The sequence below is a fragment of the Saccoglossus kowalevskii genome, chromosome 3 (genome assembly GCF_978046115.1).
Source record: "Saccoglossus kowalevskii chromosome 3, keSacKowa6.1, whole genome shotgun sequence".
Taxonomy (NCBI): Eukaryota; Metazoa; Hemichordata; class Enteropneusta; family Harrimaniidae; genus Saccoglossus; species Saccoglossus kowalevskii.
This window is the reverse complement of record NC_140643.1, coordinates 8812611-8827953: the sequence shown is the minus strand read 5'-3', so window position 1 is coordinate 8827953 and position 15343 is coordinate 8812611. Positions and strand designations below refer to the sequence as shown.

Below are 15343 nucleotides of genomic sequence, written 5' to 3'. Positions count from 1 at the left end.
GATCACTGTAGTGCTGGCTGTGGGTTATGAGATCACTGTAGCGCTGGCTGTGGTTTGAGAGATCACTGTAGTGTGGGTTGTGAGATCAGTGCTGGTCGAATGTTGCTGACTGATGGTAAGGACAATCTTGCTACCTGGCTGAGTGAAAGTCTTGGGTCAAGGCAGACCCGATAGGCGCACCAGATTTTACCGTGGACACATCTTAGATTTCGATGTGTCTAACATCTTAGAATGACCTAAAACTCCAAATACAGGTAGTTTAATGTCATCCACCAGAATAACAAAGCTTGATTTTAAATATTCAAATAAATTAAGAATTTTGAGGCATCTCAAAATCTGGTCGAAAGGGAACTGAAATGCACAGGTGCCACTTGATGTCCTTTTCTACCAGTAGAGGGCGCTTACTTGCATAGTGCACATCCCGACAAATTGACAACACCCTAATTTGTAAAGTAAGGTAAACTTTACCCAAATATGGTAGTATAATGGTTAATTGTTATAAACTAGGCATCCCATAAAATTAAAAAGAACCTATGACTTATTCAGAAATCACGACTCAAGTCTTGTGTGGAACTTTTGACATACTATTATTTAATCAGAATCCTCTATCATGGTGAAAACACTATCACAACTGAGTGTTTGGAACTGCTCGTTTCTAATGCATTTATTATATTACACCTATTACTTCACACTCCAATTTAGGCTTCAAGTACAATTTATTGTTTACTGTATTACAATTTGGAAACTGAATTAACATGTATAAATTAAAGCTATGACTGAAATAGCCTCTGATAATCATGCATGTAATTTGTTACACTATCATTTCAGGCACACATGTAATGTATACAAAAATAAAAAGTCACATATATCAAAGGGCAATCGTTAAAAATAATATTTTTATAGAGCAATGTTTCTGTCATATGAATGAAACAATAAAAATATACAAATTAATGCATCATAAAATGAGGACAATATTATTCTAAACACAATAAAGATATGACGCAAACATTCTATCACAGTTGTTTATTATGATGGAGAGTAATATCTGTCTGACACCAATACATGTCAAAATCCAGAATGCATGAATCTTGTTAAATGATTTCCAATATTAAGAATTTAAATGAAATAACAAATATGTAAACACCACTGCACTCATTCAATCACTGGCAATATCAGTGTAAGACACTGCAACTAAAACATTCAACTTGCTTTCTATGCTAGTAATGTGTTTGGATTATTTTCTTGATTGTATTGTTATCCATTAGGAATGGATGACTGTTGCTTGTTAGGATGTGAAAATCATAAATAAGCTCTGCTGTCACAGAAGATGAGCACACTCTCTACTCCTAGCAACTTTAACTTAAATTTCAGTTAACAATTACTTATACATGAAGTTATAATTTGGGTCTGGTCTGTAAATGTGGGTGCGGTCAGATCACAAAAATACAATCAGTCATCAATAGAGATTCTGTGATTTTCTGTCATCAAATCTTTACATTGACATCAAACTGTGTCCAGGGCATTTATAAGTGTATACATTTGCAAGTCTTTAAATGTTCTTACTAGCACTATGATTGGGGAAGGGGGGGGGGTGTCCTCACACTCGGTAGTTCTCCCAAATGAGATTTATTTTTAAATTCTGTTTTCATTCAAGAATTAGCTCGATATGTGCTTCTGCTAAAAGGTACATGTAGTTAATTTGTCCTTCTTTGAAATATATATTAAACCATCTGAGAATAAAAACTAAACTGCAGGGCAGTATGTGGTGAGTAATATGCAGCTATGATGTGTATGTCATTTTGTCAAGGTAATATTTACTTGTTTTTAAATTACAAATATAAGTAGTACAATTAATTTGAATAGTAAATGCTGTTATCTCATTTTTTTTTTTTTAGATGTCAGTAAATCAGATTGGTTTAGCTACAAATTTGGCATTTGCCCCACATTTCAATAAAACCATTTTCAAGAAGGCATTTTTTAAAGAAACTTATAAAAGTTTTGTAACAAAATGTAAATTAGAAGTCATGTTACATTATATTCAAGTTGTTATGTACTATAGAAGTAATACACACCTTGTTATGCGAGTCTGTGTGTCTTCCTTTTAATCATATTCCAAAATAACTTAATTCCTACCTAACCATTAGCCATGTCACTACTTCTAGTCCAAAGATTTAATTTTTTTGTTAGGTCAAATGTCATGCTAACTATTGTGATTGGTCAAATGATATCAAATCACTTCAAATTCATAAAAATTTAATAAAATAACCTTCTTGAAAATAATTTTATCAATACGTACTGATTTAAAAAAAATCTTTTGAAAATGATTACTTTGATTGCATTTATTACAGATATGTAAACAGAACATTGCATTCATACAACAATAAACTTTAAAAACAGGCATTTTTTTTTTACTTCATCATACACAATATTCTTTGATCTAGCTTACTGGTTAGTTAATTGGTCCTGTGTTTATTATTTGTTTACATTCTTCCAGCTTTGGCAAAGATTCTGGTCAATAGGTTTCATTCCATTCACACAAATTATGTGTGATTTCACATTATTTTTATGTTTAAATATTTAGAATAAGCAATATATTTTAGGTTATTATTTTTTTTAATTGACGCAGTGTTAATTATCAAAGCTATAAACAACTGTGCATTAATAACTGTTATATATATTATATATATGATTTACAAAGACAGCACTGATATACATACATATTCCATCACAAACTGTTTCACAGTTGATACCTAACAAATTCTTTCATTCTTACATTTCTTGTAATAATTCATTTCTAAAATATTCACATTTATATCATATTGCGTAACATTTCAAGAATGCATGTATATCCTCATTTATTTATTGGCAGTCTTGCATAATTAGTTGATATTAATTACTTCAAATGTGCTGAGATAATAAGTTGTAACCGCCAAGATGGAGCTGTGACCATCAATATTATTTAAAACTGACTATTGTGTCAGATTATGTAAATTACATTTACAATGTAACAAAAATGCCCACATATACCAGTGTTCAATTCTAGCTGCCAATCTGGTGATTTGATGCACACAAATAAATTTCAAATAACAAGTCAACACTCAGTTTTGTGGAAGTCACATGACTGTATTCTACCAATTAGAATTCAGTTGAAGTGTGGCACCCACTAATGTTTAATAATGGGTGCACTTCGTCCTTTCCATCTTTGGGGAGGTTCTCTTGGCCCTGCTAAAACAAACAGCCTGTTAGGATATCCTGAAAAAAACAAAAACATGGATTCAGAATATAAAATAATTAATATAATATTAATATAAAATAATTTAAAACTGAATATAAATAAATACACATTATACATCTGAAAGATCACCTTGGGTAATGTTTTTACACTTTTTTCTGAACATTGTTTCGTACAATCAACAGTTTCCACGCCCAGCATTAACACTGATCTCATACAGTAGTTCAATTTACACTTTACTGTAAATAATATTAATTTGGAAGACCATACTAATTCATGCACCCAATTCAATTTGAATCAAAGAAAGCTTAGAAAGAACTCCCGTGTGCTGAGAGAGTATTGAAGACACATTAAAAATTACTTTTACTTAAGATATTGAAGGAATAGCTGAAAACTAATATGTAAATCAAGTAACTGATATGAACAGATTTGAGTGTAAAACTAATAAGGCCTGCGTAATGTAATATCTATGTACCAAGTTTCATTGAAATAAGACTGGAACAAAAAAAATATGAATTATTATCAGAGAATTAATATGAACAAATTTCAACCCAAAATTAATTGGGCCTGTCTATTGTTCTAGAGCATTTATGTACCAAATTTGATTCAAATGTGATGATCAGTAATTGAGATATCAGTGTTAGGTGATTAATAAGCATAAATATTTACCAAAAACTAATTGGGTCTCTGCATAGTTCTAGGTTCAGTGAAATGTGATGATAAATACTCTATAAAAGTTTCATTAAAATCCAATTAGTGGTTCTTTATATATCAGTGAAACATTCATGGAAACTAATTATGCTAATTAGGTAATTAATATCCACAATTATTTACCCTAAAACTAATCAGGTCTCTGCACAGTCCTTAAATAACTATGTACCAAGTTTCATTGAAATGTGATGATTACTACTTGAAATATCAAAAGCTGAAAATTCATTAATTATGCAAATTAGGTAATAAGCCATTTTTCGCAAGCTGCGAGATCATGCGTGACCACAGTTCACGCACCTTAGCAACCAATTGAGTCATGTGATACAGGTCAAACTTTCAGGTCAATATGGCAGCAACCACATTGTCCTATGTGTTGTAAACCTCATCTTCAAGCAATATATCTGTCCCAATGGGAGTCAAACGGTGCGCTTACGGCGAATGTAAGAGTGATTCTCATTTTCAGTACAACAATTATATGAATGCTGAGTTTATTTTGCGATTCCCTAAACCAAAAACGCAGTCTGAAAAGTGCGATTGATGGATCAGTGCCTGTTCTCGGACAAATAATTTTGGTCGACACAGAATCATTCACGACATGTACATGTACGCTTGTTTCCTGCATTTTGAGGCAGGAAAGGATCATTCGGAGTCGTATTTAACCCAGCAAAAGCGATTGCGAGAGGTGACGAATGTTGTGTATTCGATTGAGGACATCGCCGAGCGACAATCAAAAGAAGCGCCGGAAAACATTGAAACCTGTTTAATAGGGTTTGCAAGTTGTACTGATCGGAACTTTACCATGCTTGTTTTCATGCCAATATTTATTGTTTTAATTTTATGATCGTGTATTTTATTGCGACCCCGAACAAAATGTGGTTTAGCATGGGATTGACCATTTTTTTTGTTATTTACAACTCACAAGTGTACATCTTAAATTGTCTTATCATTAGTATCCCGATGAAAATAGCTATGCATTTAATGATAACAATATTGCCACAGAGTTAGGGAATACCTCTCCTGACAAAGAGCTAAGCCTGAATGTTGGCAAGTGAACTAATTCTATTACTAAGCGCAGAATTAAATTATAATATTTAATACTCGTACAATTTAATACTTATACTACCGGATTTTAAAATTAGTTTTAACAAACTTCCATTCTATGCCGAAAAGTTATGAATTTTCAAGCATGCTTGTTGTTTACAATAAGCAATTATATTGACTGTCATTTGTACATGTATGGATGCTTGTGCGTATCATGCAGTGTCGACAGATTCCTGTTATCATTTGAACTAATGTGTGAATCATGCAGTATTGGTCGTTTCCTGTTATTTGGAACCTCAAAAGCTGCTCACGCTAGTAATGGTGAAAGTAGCAGTAATGTGAAGTACTATTATGTGCCTTTAACATGAGATGCCAGTACACAGACAGATGTTACATTTGAACATGCCTGTCACCAAACAACTTAAAATCTTCGCACGAGTTGTAGGCCCTGAGCTTCTTCCGGTCATAGTCGGACTGATAACACATTAAATCATCGGACAATTCGAATTCTGGAACATTCCTGAAATCACTATAGAGTAGCCCGGTAATTTCAAAGGATCGATGAAATTGTAACCAAGTTTGCTAAGTCTTGAAGCAACGTAATTTCTTAGGATCATGACACAAAAAATCAGGGTCTTCCTCAAGCTCCAAATCGTGCACAGCTTCAGCGATTACAAGAAGAATATTCTTTTTATTATTTACGCAGGAAGTTTTTGAGCTGTGGCACGGTCATTCTGTTGAAGTCAGCCATGGTTGAAAATGTGAAGCAAATGCAATAAATCATTCAGAAATTTAACGCACGAAACTAGATACACGCTCGTTTTAGCGCTATTTTGATTCAAAGCTTGACCTGTATCACATGACTAGCAACCGGTTGCTAGATAATTTAACGGCCTTGCGAGATCTCTACCGAAGCGGAAAATAGCCTATTAATATTTACTCATATTATCCTAAAAACTATCAGGTCTGTGCCGTGTCCTATGACATCTATGTACCAAGTTTCATTGAAATGTGATGATTACTACTTGAAATATCAAAAGCTGAAAATTAATTAATTATGCAAATTAGGTAATTGATATGTACTAATATTATCCTAAAAACTATCAGGTCTGTGCAGTGTTCTATGACATCTATGTACCAAGTTTCATTGAAATGTGATGATTACTACTTGAAATATCAAAAGCTGAAAATTAATTAATTATGCAAATTAGGTAATTGATATGTACTAATATTATCCTAAAAACTATCAGGTCTGTGCAGTGTCTTATGACATCTATGTACCAAGTTTCATTGAAATGTGATGATTACTACTTGAAATATCAAAAGCTGAAAATTAATTAATTATGCAAATTAGGTAATTGATATGTACTAATATTACCCTAAAAACTATCAGGTCTGTGCAGTGTCCTATGACATCTATGTACCAAGTGTCATTGAAATGTGATGATTACTACTTGAAATATCAAAAGCTGAAAATTAATTAATTATGCAAATTAGGTAATTGATATGTACTAATATTACCCTAAAAACTATCAGGTCTGTGCAGTGTCCTATGACATCTATGTACCACGTTTTATTGAAATGTGATGATTAGTTCTTGAGATATCTGGAAAAGCCAAAAACTGATTAATCATTATGCAAATTAGGTAATTAATATTGCACAGATTTTTACCATAAACTAATCTGCACATTGGTTCAGAGCATCTATGTGCCAATTAAATTTCATCAAAATCCAATGAGTGGTTCTTTAGATATCAGTGGAACAATCATGGAACAGCTAAAAATCAGCTAATTATCATGCAAATTAGGTAATTAATATGCATGGATTTTTACCAAAACCTAATCAAATCTGTGCATTGGCTCAGAGCATCTATGCACCAAGTTTCATCAAAAATCAATGTATGGTTCTTGAGATATCAGTGGAACAGACACACACACACACAGACACACAGACAGACAGACACACTAACTGCAAAGACTCCCTTTTTGTGCTTTCCACACAGGAGTCAAAAAGATATTAATCGTATTTTATTTGATCTGTTTAAAAAATATTAAATATTTGTATCCTTTTAATTTACACAATGCGCAATGCGTGTAAAATAAGGAAGCATTGCTCTGAGAACTTGCATGACTTTGGTGCCATGTTGTGGAAAGTTCATCATTACCATTTATGGATAGTCACGGGTAACCCAATGCATGAATTCATATCTTTGATTGAGTAGCTGTTTTACTCTATGTCAGTACAAGCATACCAGACACAAAAAACTTTCAGTTGTGTAATTTTAAATTTCTGATTGCGATATTCTGACTTTATTATATATTTCTTGTGGAAAACATGTTTATCTTTTTTTTTCAGAATTGAATAATTTCTACAAAGCTAAGATTTTTGCTATACCTGTCTATGCTGATTTGTATTTTATTAATTACTCCCAAGATATTTGTTTCTATATTTATTCGATGTGTTTTGTAGTGCCAAAAAATCACTCAAGTGCTGGCTGAGCTTTTGCCATGGACAATCTGTCGGATATAATATACCATGGATTGATGATACTGACTACCTGGTAACTAAAAACTGATTTCAGACAAAAGCTAATTATGTATATATATATACAATTATGTACCAAAGTTGAAATTTATTCCATGCATACATATAACCCTCATAAAAGACCTTTTTTTTAAAAAGTCAAATCACACAGAGCTCCTCATTTATCAAGATTTACTTTTTTAACATTTAACAAAAAGTTGACATGCTCACAAATCTATGTCTAAAAGTTTGGATGTGTATTTAGTCTGTGATTGGCTGACAATGTAAATGTGATAATCTGTTAGCCAGTGTGTAAATAATGCTTACCGAGATGGTTTTCAGGGGCCTTGACATTGAATGTCGGAATGTGCTTTTTTTGTGCATTTTCTGTAAAAAGGTAGAAAATAAATAAATAAATGAATAAACATAACATGAATATCACAGACTTGTTTTTTATATTTGTACGGTTTGTTTGGTTAAAAGACATTGCTGAAAAATGTTAAAATGTATAAAGTAATATGCAAATTAGGCAATTAATATGCATATATCATTGCAAAACTGAATCTGTAGTTTCTTGAGATATACCAGTAGGTTGGACACAGTCAAATACAGAAAATGAGAATAAAACTTACTGATAACTTCTTCTAAATCTTCTTTTTCAGTGGGTTTTATTTGAGTGGGCAGTAGTGTTGTATCAGGAAAAGAACGTGTGGGAACTATTGCTTCTTGTCGTTTAACATCACAGTTAGAAGTTCCTGTAGCATCTGATTTTTTTTTTCCCGGCATCTATAATAAAAACATTTATAATCAAAAATCTACTGTAATTGTAATCACACATCAACATCATCTCTCTATAATCTGTTACTATTAAATTATTATTAGATATCATTTCAAAATATCAGTTTTTATTTGTTATTCAAAGTAAATATAAGATGTGAGAATGATCATCAAATCAATGTGTGATTTTATGATAGCTTAATAGTGACCTGACATGGTTGTTGATGGTAATTGCGCCCTCACCAACAACTCACTCAAACACAAACTACACTTGATATAATGCTGTAGCAAATAAAAGCTGCAGAAATGTTGTACTCTTCGCACCACATCATCAATGAAATTACTGATAAAATCAACAAAATAATAGAACCGATCATTGGTAAAATAATCAAAGTGTCTTTTCGAGATACAAGGACTTGATACATTATGTATTTGTTTGTATGTCAGCTAATTTTTAATTCTGACTGCAGCTACAGCATTTCAAATTAAAATGTAAAAATTGATATACTGGCTATTATGGAATGGCTGTCATCAACAACAAGCTTGACAAACTGATTGGTGCACACCTTGTTTGTGATAACAGAAAGCTACACTATCGGTGAGGGCGCAATAACTATTGCCAACCATGACAGGATAGGTATGATTTCTAATGCTTTATTACTACTAGCCATTAATATGTTGCACTGTAAGCAGTAATAAGTTAACTGTAAGTAATTGTATCTGTAATCACTTGTAACTGTAAGCACTTGTAACTGTAAACAGTTGTAATTGTAATTGTTACTGTAAGCAGTTGTAACTGTAAGTAATTGTAACAGTAAGCAGTTGAAGCTGTAAGTAATTGTAAGCAGTTGTAACTAGGTAATTGTAATTGTAAGCAGTTGTAACTAGGTAATTGTAACTGTAAGTAGTTGTAACTGTAAGTAATTGTAAGCAGTTGTAACTGTAAGTAATTGTAAGCAGTTAAAGCTGTAAGTAATTTGTAATTGTAAGCAGTTGTAAGTAATTGTAATTGTAAGCAGTTGAAACTGTAAGTAATTGTAACTGTAAGCAGTTGCAACTGTAAGTAATTGTAAATGTAATCAGTTGAAACTAAGTAATTGTAAGCAGTTGAAACTGTAAGTAATTGTAAGCAGTTGAAACTGTAAGTAATTGTAAATGTAAGCAGTTGTAACTGTAAGTAATTGTAAATGTAAGTAGTTGTAACTGTAAGTAGTTGTAACTGTAAGCAGTTGTAACTGTAAGTAATTGTAATTGTAAGCAGTTGAAGCTGTAAGTAATTGTAAATGTAAGCAGTTGTAACTGTAAGTAATTGTAAATGTAAGTAGTTGTAACTGTAAGTAATTGTAACTGTAAGCAGTTGTAACTGTAAGTAATTGTAAGCAGTTGAAACTGTAAGTAATTGTAAATGTAAGTAGTTGTAACTGTAAGTAATTGTAAATGTAAGCAGTTGTAACTGTAAGTAATTGTAAGCAGTTGAAACTGTAAGTAATTGTAAGCAGTTGTAACTGTAAGTAATTGTAACTGTAAGCAGTTGTAACTGTAAGTAATTGTAACTGTAAGCAGTTGTAACTAAGTAATTGTAACTGTAAGCAGTTGTAACTGTAAGTAATTGTAAATGTAAGTAGTTGTAACTGTAAGTAATTGTAACTGTAAGCAGTTGTAACTGTAAGTAATTGTAAGCAGTTGAAACTGTAAGTAATTGTAAGCAGTTGTAACTGTAAGTAATTGTAACTGTAAGCAGTTGTAACTGTAAGTAATTGTAAGCAGTTGAAACTGTAAGTAATTGTAAGTAGTTGAAACTGTAAGTAATTGTAAATGTAAGTAGTTGTAACTGTAAGTAATTGTAAGCAGTTGAAACTGTAAGTAATTGTAAGCAGTTGAAACTGTAAGTAATTGTAAATGTAAGTAGTTGTAACTGTAAGTAATTGTAAATGTAAGCAGTTGTAACTGTAAGTAATTGTAAGCAGTTGAAACTGTAAGTAATTGTAAGCAGTTGAAACTGTAAGTAATTGTAAATGTAAGCAGTTGTAACTGTAAGTAATTGTAAATGTAAGTAGTTGTAACTGTAAGTAGTTGTAACTGTAAGCAGTTGTAACTGTAAGTAATTGTAATTGTAAGCAGTTGAAGCTGTAAGTAATTGTAAATGTAAGCAGTTGTAACTGTAAGTAATTGTAAGCAGTTGAAACTGTAAGTAATTGTAAGCAGTTGTAACTGTAAGTAATTGTAACTGTAAGCAGTTGTAACTGTAAGTAATTGTAAGCAGTTGAAACTGTAAGTAATTGTAAGCAGTTGAAACTGTAAGTAATTGTAAATGTAAGCAGTTGTAACTGTAAGTAATTGTAAGCAGTTGTAACTGTAAGTAATTGTAAGCAGTTGAAACTGTAAGTAATTGTAAATGTAAGTAGTTGTAACTGTAAGTAATTGTAAATGTAAGCAGTTGTAACTGTAAGTAATTGTAAGCAGTTGAAACTGTAAGTAATTGTAAGCAGTTGAAACTGTAAGTAATTGTAAATGTAAGCAGTTGTAACTGTAAGTAATTGTAAATGTAAGTAGTTGTAACTGTAAGCAGTTGTAACTGTAAGTAATTGTAATTGTAAGCAGTTGAAGCTGTAAGTAATTGTAAATGTAAGCAGTTGTAACTGTAAGTAATTGTAAATGTAAGTAGTTGTAACTGTAAGTAATTGTAACTGTAAGCAGTTGTAACTGTAAGTAATTGTAAATGTAAGTAGTTGTAACTGTAAGTAATTGTAACTGTAAGCAGTTGTAACTGTAAGTAATTGTAACTGTAAGTAGTTGTAACTGTAAGTAATTGTAAATGTAAGTAGTTGTAACTGTAAGTAGTTGTAACTGTAATCAGTTGAAGCTGTAAGTAATTGTAACTACGCAGATTTAACTGTAAGTATGGTAATTGTAAATGTAAGCAGTTGTTACTCTAAGTAATTATAAACAGTTTTAACTGTAAGTAGTTGAAGCTGTAACTAATTTATAGTAACTGGAAGTAGTTGTAGTACATTCAATATTAAAAAGTTACAAAATCAAATCACTGTGTTGAATATGGATAAATAATAACTGAATAACACATCATCATTACCTTCAACTTTCCAAATGCTCCTTTCATCTTGTCAAGGATATGTGTTCCACCACCGTGTTCCATGTTGCTGTTAGATAAGAACATGTAATGGTGTTATCTATGTATACAGCCATCTGCAACGTCATGTACTATCACAAAAGAAGTATGATACATACAAACAAGCAGTCTGTCGGCTGAGATAGCTCCGCTGTTAGAATGCACATTTCAATTAAAGAGCTGAAGATATCATTAGAACATAGTTGAACTCTGGTGACCTTGCCCTTTGTTATATAATATAATTCCCTTTATCATAGTTTGTTTCAATATAAATATGCATTGTCATAATTAATTTTGAATACAAACAAGTTTTGGGGTTGAACCAACAGTGGGGAATCAGTCTACCGAACGTCCTTAAAAGATGTAAATATCTTACAAAAACATTGGTGCCTTATTTGTTTAATTATTTTAAGGGACATAATTTCCAGCTTTCTTCAAAGTAATTCAGATATTTTAGTATAAAAACAAATGTCTCATAATAATAATAATAATAATAATAACTTTATGGCATCCTTAGAAATACAATGTTTCTATCAGTTAATAGCAATAAAGATTAGTTGTGATAACTACTACTACAAAAAGAAAGTTAGTTGTTAATAGGATAAAGCAAGTGTTACATATCAAATGGCATTTTCATTCCTTGATTGAAATGCGTTATGAATATAATTGCCAATCTTTTTTATTATTACATCATCTTTTGAAGTCATCAAGAACTTAAATTTCTGGAGATCATCCTGTGTTTCTTCTGGAAATGTAATGTCTTGAATGATTTGTTGGCGTATTACTTTATATTGTGGACATATCATGACAAAGTGCAGTTCATCTTCTATTTTATTCTGTGTACATTGTTTGCAAATTCTATTTTCAGTTGGTATTTTTGGTTGCATATGCCTCCCTTTTTCTATTGCTAGATTGTGATTACTAGTTCGAAATTTTGTCATTGAAATTCTTTGCTTCAAATTTAACACATCCAAGTATTTTTCAAAATTATAAGAGTCTTTGAATTTTTCATAAGTTCTCAGTTTTGTTTTTTCGGTTATATTTTTTCTCCAGAAATTTATGTATTTTTGTTTGACAACTTTGCCAATTTTCTGTATATGTTTTGTTAACAAATCATTCTGTTGTTCTCGTGAAAAGTTCATGTTGTTCATAATTTTTTGTATTGAAGAATACCATTGTAAATTGGATTTCTTTTGTTCAAGGTATGCTTGTTTTGTGATATTATTGCCTGGTAATTTACTGATACGAGTCCAGTATTTTATTAAATTGATCTGAATGTCTACTAAGAGTGGGAATTCTCCTACTTCAGCTCTGCATGCAATGTTTGTCACAAATTTGTTCAATCCTAGTAGTTGTTTGTAAAAATTCAATTGTGTTTTTTCTGTTATTGTTTTGTCATTGAAAAAAAAAGTGCTGTATTTAGATGTGAATAGATTCATAAAACATGCAAGATAACAGAAAATTTTAGCTGGCTTTAGTCCAAGTATTTTGTACAGGTGTCTGTCAAAAATTAATGATTCACTGAGACAAATATGAACTGCCTCATTGTGTGACTACTGTATTATATGAAAAGTAAAAAAAAAAACACCCTTTATGAATAGCTATCATGTTGCAAGTTCTGCTTTGTATGCAATAGTTAGTTGGTGTCCAGTGGACGGAGAAGTCAACAGTACTGTTGCCTCCTGAGAATCTACATCTTCAAACACTGCAATCTTTGAAGTGTGTTTTTAAACTAGTATTATAAAAACTCTATCATTCTGTTCTAATAGCTGAAACATATTCCTGTGAGTTTTCATTTGTCGAATGAACTGTTTGTCAAATACAGAATACAAATATTTTAGAATAATTTTCTTTTTAAAATGTGGATGAAATGTTTTGCTTTTAATGTATTTTGTATGTATTGTTTTTGATTTGATAACTTTGAACTAAACAGATTTTCTATTAGCTTCAGATCTTGATCAAAGTTAGGCACCCAGTTCATAGGAGTGCTTATATTGATTTTCTGACATCTTGTTTTCTGTAAAGATTTTATTGGTAGGTTTGCAAATGTGTATCAGACTGTGCAATCTCTCCATGAGTTGGTTTTGAAACCCAGTATGGGATTCTGAGATACATTACCAAGAATATTATTACAAGATAAATCATTTGCTTCATTGAACACATACAACAATGCATATTTCCACTGAGATCAGTGACCTTTGATGTGTATCACCAGTGATCAGTCAAGTAGAAACAGTCAAAATATTTTATCAGATTTTCTCAATTTTTGCATATTTTCATACAGGACATGTTGTTCAAACTCAGGGAAGACTTTATACTGATAAATAAGGTGACCAAGTTTGATAAAGTTTGGAATAGAATTAGTAAAGTTATTATGCACACAATAACAATTATTAACGACGACGACGACAACAACGACGGACACAATTTTTCCCTTAATATACCTTTCCCTTCCATCTTTGATGGTACGGGCAAGGTAATAAAAAAGCATAATATAGCTCTGCTAGTTAAACAGTTGAAAATAGCTTAAAAAAATTAACACATTTGTCAAAGACCCACCTAAAGTGCCTAAGTATGAAATATTAAAACAACTGGGCTAGCAATGTTTTAAGAAGTCAGAAAAAGCACAAAGGTACATATATACCAAGTATCACACCAAGCTGTTTTCAAAAAGGAGTTGAAAATGTAAGGCTGGCGAAGATGAGCACAGGACAATGACAGTTAATCAACTAAGCCAACAGCTCAAAAATGTTTATATTTGATAGCAGTGTATAAATAAAGTTTAAATATAGGTTACGATGCTCTGATTTGTATAGATACCTGGAATCATTGCTTGCTATGGATACTGTCTCTTCATCATCATTATCACCTAAGAAACATTGTATAGATAGTATTATTATAAATCCGTCATTAGAAATGCCATACAGAGGTGTCTGAAAGTGTTATGAATGCATTTGAATATCTTTTACATCTTTACATCACATTCAAACTATTTCTTTTTTAACATTGGACATTAGTGAATTCCATCACTACATACAAGCGATCGTACAGCATAACACATTTATCTCTATCACTATTATCTCTCATTAAATCATTATTACAAGCAGAAAGAGTTTTGCAAAGTATGCATTCAGGCATTACGATAACCTGTGCTATGCATCTGTTGATATGACCATCATACTACCTTCATACATACTTGCAGTATTCTCTTGATAACCTTATAGGTATATAAATGTAAACAATTATGAATGCAGTCAAGAATGAAATTATCAACTCTTCCCCATATGCCATGTATTCACAAATAGACATTACTGCGAGTTGAATTCAGATTTTGCCCTACTGAGCATGGTAATGAACATACTGGTATATGCAATGCATTATGCGACAGAACTTTGTGTATAATATAAAATTTACAAGTTAAATAAATGTTATTCTGATCACAGGTAACATATATAGGTTCAACAGTGCTTGAATCTCATGAATATAAAAATCAGAAGATGCCTTCCCCAAATTTTTATTTGCATATTCCAATATGCCCCAAAAGTGCTAATTTTCCATATGTCCCAATAGTGCAAAGTTGAAAATTTCCATATGCCCCTATAGTGCAAGTTTGCAAATTTCTCATATGCCCCAATAGTGCAAAGTTGAAAATTTCCATATGCCCCTATAGTGCAAAGTTGCAAATTTCTCATATGTCCCAATAGTGCAACGTTGCAAATTTCCATATGCCCCTATAGTGCAAAGTTGCAAATTTCCATATGCCCCTATAGTGCAATGTTGCAAATTTCCATACATGTATGTCTCAATAGTGCAAAGTTGAAAATTTCCATATGTCCCAATAGTGCAACGTTGCAAATTTTCATATGCCCCTATAGTGCAAAGTTGAAAATTTCCATATGCCCCTATAGTGCAAAGTTGCAAATTTCCATAT

At 31.7% G+C, this 15343-nt stretch overlaps 1 protein-coding gene across 1 annotated transcript in view; it reads right to left on the bottom strand.

Annotated features, from left to right (window-relative positions):
* Positions 1–563: 563 nt before the first annotated feature.
* The window catches only part of LOC102804806 (tyrosine-protein phosphatase non-receptor type 22-like), a 64496-nt gene continuing 49716 nt past the window's right edge, over positions 564–15343 (bottom strand). Inside the window, exons 14-18 of the mRNA XM_085496729.1 lie at positions 14233–14281; positions 11377–11443; positions 8141–8294; positions 7836–7895; positions 564–3252 (exon numbers count right to left, since the gene is read on the bottom strand). Coding sequence (XP_085352855.1) covers positions 3164–3252; positions 7836–7895; positions 8141–8294; positions 11377–11443; positions 14233–14281 — 419 coding nt within the window. The 3' untranslated portion in view covers positions 564–3163. The remainder of the gene's footprint in view (positions 3253–7835; positions 7896–8140; positions 8295–11376; positions 11444–14232; positions 14282–15343) is intronic.